Source organism: Xiphophorus hellerii, chromosome 4, assembly GCF_003331165.1.
Source record: "Xiphophorus hellerii strain 12219 chromosome 4, Xiphophorus_hellerii-4.1, whole genome shotgun sequence".
Taxonomy (NCBI): Eukaryota; Metazoa; Chordata; class Actinopteri; order Cyprinodontiformes; family Poeciliidae; genus Xiphophorus; species Xiphophorus hellerii.
In genome coordinates this window covers 9,791,861-9,806,486 of record NC_045675.1, presented here as the reverse complement: position 1 = coordinate 9,806,486, position 14,626 = coordinate 9,791,861, and the positions used below count along the sequence as shown (strand labels likewise).

Sequence of the window (14,626 nt, the reverse complement as noted above, 5' to 3'; positions counted from 1 at the left end):
TGCAGAATTTCATACTGATACGTTTTTTCAGCTTCATGAACATTATCAATGTTCAAAATGTACCTTGGAGGTGGAATCTTTTAGTTTCTATTTGCGTTTGAATAAAGTCAACATTGCATGTGGATAAAATTTTAATCCTCATCTTTAACATATCTGTGATCCCTTTGAACTTTAAACAAATCAAAACACTAGACCGAGGCAGAGTTTAGAAAAAATGAAAAGGTTTGAGCAGACTGCTCCCATCTTAAAATATCTCATTTGGCTTCAGATTAAGTACAGGAATTATGTTAAAAATACTACTCATTGTTTTCAGAGCTTTAATCCTCAAAGGTTCACAAACTGAATCCATCCACACAATCACTTTGGATTTCCAAGTAAAGGTCTTTTATGGTTCTGTTTTCTGGAGTTCTCTGCCACGAGACCCGAGATGAGTCACAATAGCATCTGGCTTTAAAAATGAATCTGAAACATTTATTTTCTTAAAATTTCAGCTAAGCTCATTTATGTATTTATTCATTCATTTATTTCTTCATCTATTTATTCCCTGTATTTTATTTTTAAGTTTTATATAAATGTATGTATATATATATATACAGTATGTATGCATTTTGTTGTAAATGATTAAGGTTGACAATATTTCTATAATTTTATAATTGATTATTAATTAATTGCAATTAATTAATTAAATGCTAATTAATTTGTTATCTTTCCATTAGTCTAAATTAGATTATCTTTTTTTTTTTTTACATTTTTAATCTTAAATATTTACAGTAGTTTTATGAAATATGCTCTCTATATAAAATTTAACTTAAGTCGTTTAATATTTTAAGACTTGACGGTGTGATGCAAAATCCATTAGTCAACCAAGACTCTATTTCTCTTTTATTTATTTATCAATTTTGCATATAGAGATATTTTAAAATCTTATTTGTGTTAAAGTTTTTTTTTCCATAGCTACGTATCTATTTGTTCACATCTAGCGCCAAATTTGTGGAATCTGGTGAAATAAGATTATTTTAAAATCGAGTAATAGGTCTACGTCTCTCTTTTTCGCATCTTGGCATGTGTAGCCACCAGCATTGCGCATTTTGACTGGATACTCGGTTGCCTGAAGTCTCTTCTTTGGAGGCAGGAATGTAAATCCAGAGGGATTAGTGGGAGCGCAATGGGCTGTGAAGCCTTCAGCGGCTCTCCAAGGGGTCTGGCTCACTGCGTAAAGTTAGGAAACAGGGTCCGGACACACTGCGCACTGATCCCGCAGTCTCTGTGCGCGTCACCTCTGCGGGACACTTGACAACGATTTCTGATATTTTGACTAGCACTACCTACGCGGGTCACTGACACATGAAAGTAGAGGAGTTTAGTGGGTGCTAAGTGTTACTTCAGCAGATCATCTGTCCCGCAGCGCAAAGAGGGACATGGGTCAAATTAATGGTGCGACTCTTCTACCGTTTGGGGCTATCTGTGCTGTTTTCCTGTGGGAATCTGGGGCCAGCTCTATCAGGACGACGATTTCAGTGGATACGTCAAGGTAAAGTGGCGAATTATTTGTATCTTTAACCAACCTATTTAATTTATTTTCCCGGCTAAAATCACAGTACTTAAAGGAAAATTTCCCTCCCTGAAGTTAACAGTTTATGAGGCTCAAAGTCTGGCAACATTCTTGGCAGAAAAGGTTAAGCTTAATCTAATTTAAACTCCAAACCAGTGCGTAACCCAACGTTTAGCGCACAGATCAAGTTGCGTAATACAGTTTGTACTGCATTTTATTGGTTTTTGAGAGCAAGCTGTCAAAGAGGAGCCTCCTGGATGAACCACTGCAGCGCGTCTAATTTAATCTGATTTCCGACGAGACACAGAGAGCAAAACTCCTCAGGGTTATAGCCAAGTGTTACTTCTGCTTATATATAACGTGACGGATGTTATTCAGCTACCCGGTGGGAGCAGGTCAGGAGGTGAGGAGGTGGCTGTCAGTCAGATGCGACCCGCTGAACATCAAATTAAACCACTAACCCCATAGATGAGAATCTGGTAGATTGAAAGGAAAATGAAATATTTCAGGGAGGGTAGGCTGCATTTTTTGTTATTATTAAAATATGAGAAAAAAGTTTACATTTATATTCAGCACCCTGATTACTAACCTCTAAATAAATGATGTTGCAACAAACTGCTTTGAGAAGTCACCCTATGACTAAACAGAGTCTTCCTGTTAGTAATCCTAACAAACCTTCATGGTTTGTGAAGGTGTCAGAGATTTGTTGTTTGAGAATAAACAGCATTATAAAGATAAAGACTAAACAGACAACAGACAACATTAGGCAGCACTCATTGCCAGGACATTGGTGCCTCAGTCTAACTTGCCTTAACCAAAGAGGCAACTAAGGACACAAGGGACTCTGGGGGAGCTGCAAAACAAGTTAGATGTACTGTATTTTCTGTGCTATTTTGAAAAAGCAACAAGAAGAAAGCTATTGCTGAAAGAAATCAATGAGAAATCCCGATTAAAAGCTTTCACAAGTCATACAGGACACAGAAAGAAATGCATTCAAAATGTTAAATGAGATTGGCAACTGTAACCATCTCATTCTCCTGACTAAACAGAGTTGTGGCAGCATTGTGCTGTGGGAAATGTTTTTCATCAGCAGGGAAAACAAGAAAAGAGGTATGAGTTGTTGGGAAGGTTTGATGGAGCTAAATACAGGGCAATCCTAAAAGAAAACATGCTAGAGGTGGCAGAAAATGAAACTGAGTTGGACATTAACCTTCCAGCACAATGAGCCTATACATAAAACCTGAGCAACAATGCCTTTGATTAAGACATTGTTCCCTTAATCAAAGGCAACAATGCCTTTGATTAAGCATGTTCATCTCAGAATGGCCTGGTCAAAGTCAGTACCTTAATCCATTGGGAAATATGTGGGAAGGCCTGTAATTTGATATTTACAGATGTTATTCTTTGATTGAGCTTGAGTTTTCTGCAAAGAAGAATGGGCAAAGATTTCTCTAGATGTGCACAGCTGAATGAGACATAGCAAAGGGCTTTCAGCTAAAAACATGGCACAAAAGGGTGTCATGTTTTTAGCAAGATAGTGACTCAGGCGATGTCCGATCACACCAAGCTGCAAGTCAGTAATTTTAAATATTACTAAATGTAAAACAATCCCAAAATAAATTTAAATTCAAGGCTCCAACTAGACTAAATGTAAAAAAGTTAAATATTGCTTAAAATACTTTAAAACTCAGGCTTCTTACAGTGTCCTGTATGAGTTAATCCTAACATTATTAGGATCCTAACAATCCTAATAATGTTAGGATTATTAGAATAATCCTAACATTATCCTAATAATGTTAGGATACTAACATTATCCTATGATAATGTTTAGCATAGACAAATGAAGTGGTCACACTATGATCACAGTGACACAAGCCTTCAAGTAACATAATACCAAATATACTAGACCAGCAGGAAAAAAAATTCCTTGATTTTACAGCTGCTGTGTATCATATGAAAGTGAGTTGATGTATTTGTGGTGAACCACACTATGACATTTTTATGGGATGAACTAATTAAATGTTTGGTCCATTTAATGACAGAATAATGTCATTAAACAGACTGTTGACAACTTGGCAGTCACCAAGTTCCAAGCCCTGTATTCACTTTGTTCAATTTATAGCAACACATATAAAATACTACTATGAAGAAGATAAAAACAAAATAAAATATGAGTGTATTAAACTCAGTTTGAGAATATGTCAATCTGTTTTAAGGCCTTATGTCAAGAGGTCATAGTTCAAACTGCGAAGGTAGAGCAAGTAATAAACTTGAACCTCTCCTGGATCTTAAGGGCTCAGCTTTCTCCTCGTCTCCACTCGCTGTTTACAAGGATTTATTTTTTAGCACTGCTTTAAAACACCGGGGGTCAATCACATCCATTTTTCTTTTCTTGTGTTCTTCGTTTCGTAGGATGGAATGTCCTGATAATAAAATCTTGACTGTTGAGTATCCCTGTGTCAGAGCTGAAGGGACGAACAGCACGTGTTTCAGGTATGCAGTGTAACTTTTCTCTGTATCGCTGCTGACATTTCCTACTAACTTTATACGTCTAGACCTTAATACACATTTACATTCAACGATTAAGCTCACTTTTGTTTCCCAGAGCAGTGATTTGCTCAAGGACAGTTTGGCTGAACAAGTGGCATTCGATGTCTGACGGGAGCACTCACTCTGATTTATTCCAGGGTTATGGAAAGGTTTCAGCAACCACTAACCCACCCTGCTGTGTCATTTCCACAACCTCACAACACATCCCTGACTGGAAACTCTAGCACTCTCTTGGGAGAAAAAAAAATACTCATTTCCTGAGAATGAATAATAATTTCTAGTGTCTGTAAATGTGTCATTGTACATTATATATTATCCATTAGCAGCTACTCTTTACCTTGTCTCAGTTATTCATCACTCTGTTCATATTACTATTAAATAGAGGCACATTAGCACATTATTATTTCTTTCCTTGCCTTGATGCTTCCATCTGTGCTGGCTCTGAAACAGCAAAGCAAAGCCTGAACTTGAATTTTCTCAGTTTATTTCCAGAACTAAAACATTTTGGGAAGACATGTCGCTCAAGGGGTCAGGGCTGCATTCTAATCTAAAAAGCAGAAGTCTGGCAAGAGAGAAAAGTTGTAGTTTTCAAACTTAATAAAATAAGAAACCAGGCCACAACACAAAAACACCAAATCTGATGAAGTTGTTGAATTATTAGGAAAGAAGCTGGTTTCCAGTGAGTTTAAAAAGATTACAGGAAATTTAGAACAGTTTTAAAGTCTGGTCTTATAAAGCTCTTGGCCCCGTTTTACCTCTTTGTTCCATATTAAACAGTTTCTAGGGTTTGACTTTGGCAGCTGTCATTTAATCACAGAACGTGAAGTAAATATATCCTCCATTCTAAAATAAATGAAGACATTATGCAATATTCAATATAAAACACGTTTTAGGAGCTTTAGCAGATGATATATCATGTAGGACTATGAGATACTTTGGCTTAGATTGTGGTTGTTGGCCTAAGAAGATCCTTGAATAAATAAGGCACCAGGTCTGGGGTGATGCCAGGCCATGTGATCTGTTTATTGTCAGACGTAGACCGTAACAGGCTCTGAGTCTTGTTTAATTTCTGGCTCAAGCAGAGATGTGTGGAGCTGGAGGAGTCCAATTAGTTGAAGTTGTGTTTCCGTTGCCATGTTTTCTTTGTCTGCCATTCAAAACAGACCAAGATCAAATGGGCTTTGTAGATGACTTCATGTTACACCAGATTGATATGTTACATGTGAATACAAATATGACTTTTTATTTCATTTTATCCCAGCCAGAAATTTGCACTGACGCACTGCCTCATAATTCTGTCTCATTAAATGGACTGCAAGCTTTCAAGACAAGTCTGAGATTCTTACTCCAATTTATTATTTTTATTACAATCAATTGAACAACGTCTCTTCTGCTGAAAATGTTAAACTACCCCCACACTTGAATGTCCAACAAGAGGGACAATGACAACAGATGACGATTCACTTTTGGAAAGTGCCTGAGACAATAAGGATTTGATTTCTGGTAGTAGTAGAAGTAGTAACCTCACTTGTTCTGGAAAACAGTTTTTACAGGGAGACTCGTGGGCAAAACAAGAACAAACAAAGAAACTGTAACTCTCAAATATTTCATAAAAAGTAGCAAAACAGTAAAAACTAATTTGTCCAAGTATTACAGAATGAACAGCTTGTTAGGATCTTAGGTTGTTTTGGTGTTTGATTATTTCATTCTAGTTTGATCATTCTATATTCCCTAGTTTCTGTTTTACTTTAATTCGGTCCTTCCTTATTGAATTTAGTTTATTATGTTCATTTCTTGTTTCTAATTATTCTTTAGTGTTAGATTCATTCCTAGTTCCCTGTGTACTCTCCCTTGCCCCATGCCTCTCTCTCTTCCTCTCTCTCTTTCTGTCCTTCTCTCTCTCTTTCTGTCCTTCTCTCTCCCCTCACACCTGCAACCTGTTTCTAATCAGCCAGCTGTTTCTTATTCAGTAATCAACCACCCCAGTACATATACAACTCATTCTCAGTTCCTCCTTGCTGGCTCCCTCAACATCAGTGGGTCTGTGAAACATTTCTTCCTGTTCTGCTCTGGCTTCTTGTGATTTTTGTAAGTTTGTCCCTTTCATGTTTTCATTAAACCTTTTTCAATGTGATCAATGCTCCCCACTCCAGTCTGCATTTTGGTCCCTCTTCAAACTCTCACATCATAACACAAATATTCTATTTTGTTTTGTCAGATAAATTAAAAAATAAATATAAAATGTTCTTATCCTTTGTCATAGATGGTTAAAAGGTGCAATACAATTTTAATCCGATTTTACAAAAAATGTTAAACTCCAAGTCTCAAGTTAGAAAAATTTAGATAAATGCATCCTGATGTCACATTTGAAAATGTGAATGTTTGAGCTTTTCAACAAATTCTCAAAATTCAAAATGGATTTTTATTTTAAAAATAGTAAAGTCAGTAATATGAAAAATAACAAAGCCTTTACTAATCTGTAAATCTCACTGGTTTTCAAACTCAACTGGGAAATGTATGAAGTCATTCTCAGTACAACTCCCATATCCAGCAATAATATGTTCCTGATTCACCGTTTGCCCCAGTTTGAATGAGGATTTACCAAAACCGTCTCCCCTGCACTTAAACATCTCATCTATTCCTGTTCGTGCTACTCAGCTCAACATCGGAGGTTCTCAATGATATTCTGGTTTATCTTATAGTTCCAAAACATTAGTGTTTGGATTATTGCCATTTTATTAATTAATGTCATTATTACCATTTACACCAAATTGCTTTTTGGTGTAAATGTAAACATGCTAATATACTGTAAATTAGTAAGTTAAAATTCCTTTTTTGGCTTTCTACCTGATTGTTAGTGTGTATTAAGTAATGCTTCAGATGCTTTGGCTGCAAGTGTTTTGGATTTTCACTTCAAAAGCCAACCATGTAGCTAAATATGTGTGTATTTAAGAGTTACTGAAGTGTAGCTTTCTTTCAAACACTTATGATGTGGTCTGAATTCACAAACTAATAGTTTAATCTTATGCTAGACAAAAAAAATCTGTTTTTTATCCTTATATTGCATCTATCGTTGTGTGGGGATTTGCAAGAGGGATTATACTTATTGGCTATGAGGTTTTTTTGCCTTCAGCCAATATAAACTGCAAGACATTTGGAGAAACCCGAAGCTTGACAAACCTGCCAGGTGTAGTTATGGTTTCTGACCTTTATGATTTTAAATTTGTACCTACAACGCTGCTGTGTTGAGACAGGCTTCACATTTTTTCTTCATTTTGGGATTTTCTTTTTTTATTATTTCTTTTTCTGACATGAGACTTGTTTTGCATCAAACTAGTAATGTGAGATTTTGGGGAAGGTTTTATTGAAGACGACATGTTCACACTCTTCCAAACAAACTGGTCTTAGTTGAAGAAAGATATGAAGCAAATCATGGTTCTTAAACATGCACGATCGCTTTCAAGCAGAAATACTTCATTTGTGAGTGCATCGTGTTGCGTAGTTTTAATGTTTTGTTTATACCTTGTTTGCTTATACTGAAGCCTAGCTGATGTCTTGGAGGGAAAAGTAATTGAATTTTACATAAAATACTTCTGGCTCATAGGTTTTTGTGGGTTTGTACAAGGAGATTAGCACTGAAGGACAAGCAAACTATCAAATATGCTTTGCATGAGTTTGAAAAAAGAACACACATCATCACCAAATCACATTTATATTCTAAACAGTCAGGACAGCTGATTAAGTCCTATTTGTCTGCTAAGGTATTGTGAGTTATGTGAATCCGATTAATTTTAACATTTCTCCTGTTTTACTCATGCTCAGCTCTCTGGTGGTCACATTCATGCGGTGACAGCCCTAATACACAGATGTTTACCCAGACTCTAGCCTAAGTGATATTGAGTGTCTATGAGCTTGCATGTTTATGTGTGAATTGTTTCAACATTGGCTGCGCTGCTGGCAGCTACAGCAGGTTTGTGATCAGAGTTAATTTACTGACTTCACCCTAAGCACTCTCAGCTGCAAAGTCTGATAGACAGCTGATGACCTCAACAAACTAAGCTTTTACTTGATTAACATGTTCTGGTTAAAAAACAATGCACGGCTCATTTCTGCAGATAAAACCTGCGAATGTGTGATCAGACAATTGCTTAGACAAAAAAAGGAAAATTGGAAAAAAATGTTGTATATCCTCCTTATCCGGTGTGAGTCACTGAACTGTGGCGAGGTCGCTCCCCGAATCAGAGGCAATAACAACGAATGAGTGTGATTGCGTGTGTTTCCGGACGCATTAAAAGGCTCTTTTAAGATTAAATTTTAATGTGGTATCATTTTGTTCCCAACTGTTTTTATGCCGGACTTTAAGTTTTTTTGCTCCAAATACTTCTAGGTTGTTTTTTTTTTATTTTTATTTTACGTTGTACATATTTAAAGGACAAATTATGATTTTCTCTAATTTCCCTTCTAATATTCGTCTGACTTGTTGCTCTCAACAGATTATTGATTTCCATGACCGACTGACCCGTGTTTGACCACTATTTACCATGTTGAGGACTCCTTGTGACAAAAACAATACTAAGAACCACCAAAGTTCTGGCAGCATTCAGGTTAGCTGCTGCTAATTCTGCTGAAGTTCTGACCACTCTGTTATGTTATGTGTGGTAGCTAAGGCATTCCCACAGATATTTACTTTCCTCGGTAGAGTCTCATTTGGACACAAAGATATTATGGGGTAGTGTAAGCAAAACATTTCTAAAACTTAAGTCTTACAATTAACTTCATGTGTGGGAAATGAATGGAAGTAATGAATGGACTGGTTTAATCAGTTCATTCATTATTTGCAATGATATGGAAACAATAGTACAGTTAACTCGTCTGGATCTGGATTTGCTTAGCCCTCTGGAAAGCAGCTTCTAATTTTGTTTTCCCAGCAACCTAATCCACTGTCTCATTGGGTAGTCATCCAAATTACAGGCTTCTAGTTGAGTTCAGTTTTATTTTAATATGTTGGGATTAAAGCCTTTTGTTTTGCTGCAAGTGGTTTTTTACCAAATCATGGAACGGTGTATCCTGTCTGTGGTCTCCCAAATTCTCTGTCCTTATTTAGCATCACACCTCTAGGTAAAACTCATCAGTCTAAGCAAGGCAGTGTACACCTTTCCATGATGGTGCATTTGCTGCTACAGGACATTTGAGCACCAGACATAGGACAGGGACATCATCCAAGATGTAGAAGAATTTCTTATTACTCTTAACATAGGACAGCATTGTTTTCTGACAGTAGAGGTTACTTTAAGATAGAACATCAACTTTGATCTCTTTTGCCTTGGGTTTTGATGTCTGGATGTTCTTTGATAGCAGAATATCAGAAGCATCTCTTTATTGCAAAGATAACAAACTCCAAAACCAATGAAGAGAAGTCTTCCAAAATGTAGATCTCTGGACTTCTCTTGCAATAAGACATGAAAATCTGCCTGAACTTTGTCAACAAACAGCTAATCAACCAGGGACATGACATTACACATACAGAAAATAAATTGACCACAGTGGAAATAGTATATTACCGAATTTAAATTTCTTTTCTCTCACAAGAGAGACACTGCTTGTGAAAATGCATGGTCAATGCCTTTCAGCAGTTGCAAAATGACAACACAACACTATCAACGTTAACCACTTTATTACTTAAAAAAACAGCTTTACAAAGGCTCATTTTTCTAAATCATAGCATGCAGCTGGCAAACCGAGAGGGGAAGATATAGCAGTGTGTTTGCAAGTGAATATTCCAAATTCAAAGATTGATTGTAAATAAATGTTTCCGATGAAAAGAACCAGCACTCCAACATATTATTTTCCTATTAGACAAAGCTGAATTCTATCAAAGGGACTGATTTCAAGATAGAAAGCTGGCACAATTAATTAGATGAAGAAACAAATTGCATAATGTCTGATTGTTCCAATATTAGTAACAACTACATGAGGAAAGTGTTGCTTACTACAACTAATTGTTTCCTGAAGAAAGAGCTGAAACACTTGTTCTTATTAAGAATAGTTTGATTTTGTAAATGGGATTGATTCCATGATAGAAAGCTTGTTAAATTATTTGGAAGAACAAGAACAAAGAAAAAGAGTTTGGCAAGTACTTTGGGGCTGTAATCCAAAGAAAAGTTTCTTGAATTTTTCTCCAAGAAACCTTCAATTCTGAGTCATGCAGACTTTGGACATTTTGCCTGGAGTTTAGTATCTGAAGCATCTTTGCAGGGGTTTTATATCATTTTACTGTTGGCCACTTTCTTGCATACATTCCCTAAAATTTATCTGATCGTTTTCTGCAAAACAGCTTCCCTGTTTTATTCAGTCAGTCTCTTTGTTGTGCATAAATATAGCTCTGCTTAACTTCACTACAGTATTTTCATTGTCACAAGGCTTTATGACTTTCAGTAGTTGACACAAAGGATCTAGAAATAACCACAAAAATAAGTATACTTTTCCAACCCGATGCTCTGACCTAAACTTAGCCCCGGTAGAAATGTCCTGCTGAATGTATTTGATTATGGAATGCAGGTTAGAAAGGACAGCAGACATAAAATGAGACGGGTATTTCTACTCTTTTTACTTTCGGTGCTATAAAACAGAGCTTAAATGCTCAAGTTAGTGAGGGTTTATCACAACTGTCGTCTTTGAATCATTTTAGAACTTGTGTAAGACTTACCCTGGCGATTCAATGCACGTTTTGCCAGGCATTCGCTTATATCTTCTTAGACAAACTTAAACTGCATTCTGTTTCACTTTTCAAAATAGTTTTCTGCTTTTATTTACAAGAATAAAGATGCATTGTGAAAATCTTTCTATCATTAAAAAAGATCTCTACCAATTATTTTCCGTGCAATATGTGGTCTTAATGTCAGTGAGAATTTTTTTGTGTTGCCTACTCCATAAAATTTTGTTGAATTGATTGCACTAATGTTTAGCATTACTCATTCTTCTGATCATCTTAGCTTCTATCAAGTTGTACTTATTTGCTTTCATCTTTCCTGAAAATAATCAAACATCTAGTGAACAAAATGTGTGTAAACCTGATGAAGAACTTTGTGTTTCCCAAATAAGAAATTTTATATAGAAACTGCCAAGAAGATCAGGAAAAAAATCCTCAAGAGAACCCCTTAAGGTCATGCCACTTCATTTAACGTCCTTAAAGTTTAGAATGATTCCTTTACTTTACTAAAAAAGATCTGATGAAAACCTCAAAATTCCTGGAAGCTCTTACAGGCAAGTCCAAGTCCAATCACCCCTCTTACATCACTCAGAAACATCTTAAGTGTTCATTACTGAAACCTGACTAAGGCTGACTCTGCTCTAGGCCTGGACTCCATCTCGACCTACACTCTATGTCTCCCGGCTTTCTGGCTGGACTCTGTGTGGCTCCAGTAAGACAGAAGCCAGACTTCTGCCTTGTAGCTTGAGCATTAATTCTGGGGTTGAGGTCAGGTCAGGTGTAGGCTCATGTCCAGGATGTTTCAGACATGCTCAACGTTAGCATGTCTGAAGGCTTATCACAGACTTTGTCATTTCAGAGAGTTTACTGTTCAGCAGGGGTTGGTAGTAACTAGTTGCATTCACTTAGTTACTTTTACTTGAGTGACTTTTTGGCAAAAAAAAAAAAAAAAATACTTTTAGGAATAATTTTATGCTGTGCTTTTTAATTTTACTTAAGTAATTTTATTGTGAAGTATAGCTACCCTAACTTGAGTAAAATTTCTGGATAATCTCACAGTGGTGATAATATAAACGAATCAGGAACAAGCTTGTTTTATTCTTAAATTCACCAGACACAGACACACACCTGCAGGTAGTGATCAGGAGGAATGTTCTTTGCATGGCAGAAGAGTGAGTCTGACACAGAGAGTCTGTAACAAACTCTGTGTGGCGTTAGAATGGTGATAAATGCTCACGTCATATTGTCCATCTGGATTGACTGCTTCTTATTTAAGTCTGGAATGAAATGATGGTGGTTGTTTGAAAGGCAGAAAGGAACTACAGCCTGTTGTAATAAAGGGATGATGATGTTTGTAAAGATTGCAGTAAAAAGGTTGGCCCACAACCTGCTGCTGCCTTCATCCCAGACCTAACAATATGCACAAATCAGTAGACTTTATACATGGGCATAATTTGTTATGTAGCAAACACCAACATGAGAAAGAACTTGGCTAGCCAAACACTTTTTTTAGGAGTTGATAAAGGCAGAGGATATTTCTTAAAATTGTAAAAAAATAAAGCAATAAAATTACATTTTATTGAAGTATTGTTTTATTATTCGTAATATCAGTTTACCTACAATGACAGAGTTAAACAGTGATTGAATCGTTTAGGAAATTGTAAAATTTACTTAAAAACTGAGAATTTGAATCAGCATACACATATTTCTTTCACACTTTCCTGCAACTGTTACCAAAGAAAACACAAAAACAAAGAAAATACAGTGGTGATAGATGATGAGAGAAAGTTTTTAGTCTGTCTGTCTCCCAGTAATGGATTTCCCTGATACTGCTAGTTGCCAAAAAGTAGTTTTTCATCCAATTTTGGGAGTTTAGCTTGCCAATTGGTGCCCATGCCAAACACAAAATGGTATTCAGTTTAAACAAAAGAAATATAAAGTGAACACAGATGAAGATAATAGTTAAGGATAGCTGAGGACTTAGCAGCTTCAGGAGAGTGTGTGAAAATAGCAGAGCAGGATAACAGACTCAAAAGTTGGCAAGCAAAGCAGCAGAACTAAATCAAATTGGGAGACTGCCAACTGGCAGGCAGGTTGAAAGCAGACATGCAACTCAAGGTAGGCTCAGTTTTTCAAAGGAAAAGACACAAGAAAGATAGCAAACCTACATAATGGAATCTCCTAGGATTAGTTCTACAGTGATAGAAGTATCTGGGTTGGCTGCATTGCTGTCTAAATGCATACCAGACATGTATCTGTTTAGCAGGTACATTGGACTTCAGCCACTACCCACCCCAGAAATCCTACTCAATTCAAGAGGAGGAGGCTAATCTGCACTTTATTCTTTATAGGCTTTCAGTGGGATTCAGGTCACAAAAGTTTGGTGGTCAATCAAAAGCAGTAACACCTTGGTCATCATAGCAGCTTTTAGTGTGGACAGGTGCCAAGTCTTGCTTGAAAACAAAGTCAACTACACCATGAAGTTTGTCGGCAGAAGAATGTATTAAGTGCTCTAATGTTTTCTGGTAAATGTCTGAGTTCACTATGGACTTTATAGGACATAGTACTATCAGATGACATGGCAACCTAAACCATCAGTAACTGTGGAAACTTCACACTGGACTTCAAGCAGCATGCAATCGGTGCCTCTCCACTAGTCCTCCAGACTCTGACACCTTGATATTCAAATACATGCAAACTTTACTTTCATCTGTAAAGAGGACTTTGAACTGGTCCTTCTGTAAGAGTCATCTGTTCATAATGGCTCTTGAGGCACTGACACAGACCCTCAGCCTGAATGGTTTTGCTTGACAAACCTTTCAAACCTTCAGTAATCTTGACTTAACATTTAGTTAACACCTGTCCCAACAACATAAATCTTTTGATTTAGGAAATAGTCCTGCAGTTTTTTTTATTGTTTACAGTTATCATGCCAAGATTACATATGTAAGTTTCTTGATAGAAACTCCAGTTGTCTTCCTCTTCACATGATGCTGTTCTGTTCTCTCACACATTTGCTCACCTAAGTTTCATCGGCTTCCAATTTCTGGGATATCTAAAACAAGAACAGACAACAGCAGATCACTTTTATCACGTGAGAGTGAAACAACAGCAACAAACTTGCTTTATTCAGACCGCTTACCAAGATCTATAGCAGTGATGTAAACACCAAAGCTTGGGGATTGTAGTGAAGAACGAGAAACAGGCAGAATAAATCAGTAAAGTGTGATGCATCTGCTTGTGATTGTGGAAAGCTTTTTGCTTTTTGTAGCAGGTGATGAGAAGCAGACGTTTATATGCATTTGTGTGTGTCCATGTCCACATGTGTTCTCTCTTCCGTCTGCTACATGTTGCATGTGTGGCTCATATGCTGCAGGGCTGAACATGCAAGGTCTGCTGTGATCTACAGTCAGAGTTCTTCCCTCTTACAGGCCATAAAACAATTCATTATATTGCCTGTTAGTATTTTTTTCCACACAGTTTTACCTTCCTTAGAATGAAAGGATTAGCTGTAATAAGATATACGGGAATTGAATTGCAATAAAATAAAATGAGACTTTCCAATGTCTACATGTTTTTATTTATTCCTTTTTTTTCAGGTTTTCTTAAATCTCAATTTAAATTGTTTTTCTCTCTACAAATTCCGTCACCTGCCAGTTTGTCCCATTATATTTGTAGTGTGTCCATGGATGGTTATACCACTGTGAACAAATCACTGCCTGTTGTCTTTTATTGGACCAAATAGCTGCCGGCTTTTCTGTAATCTCAAAGTCTTAATCCACACAAAGATATGTAATTGGGCTGTATTGCAGAAA

General features: G+C 36.6%; 1 protein-coding gene across 2 annotated transcripts in view; it reads left to right on the top strand.

Annotated features, from left to right (window-relative positions):
* Positions 1 to 1,100: 1,100 nt before the first annotated feature.
* LOC116719046 (collagen and calcium-binding EGF domain-containing protein 1-like) overlaps positions 1,101 to 14,626 on the top strand; it is a 34,921-nt gene continuing 21,395 nt past the window's right edge. Inside the window, exons 1-2 of one of the 2 annotated variants that reach the window (XM_032561397.1) lie at positions 1,101 to 1,531; positions 3,965 to 4,045. In XM_032561397.1, coding sequence (XP_032417288.1) covers positions 1,419 to 1,531; positions 3,965 to 4,045 — 194 coding nt within the window. In that variant the 5' untranslated portion in view covers positions 1,101 to 1,418. The remainder of the gene's footprint in view (positions 1,532 to 3,964; positions 4,046 to 14,626) is intronic. The other variant, XM_032561396.1, reaches the window with a different exon arrangement.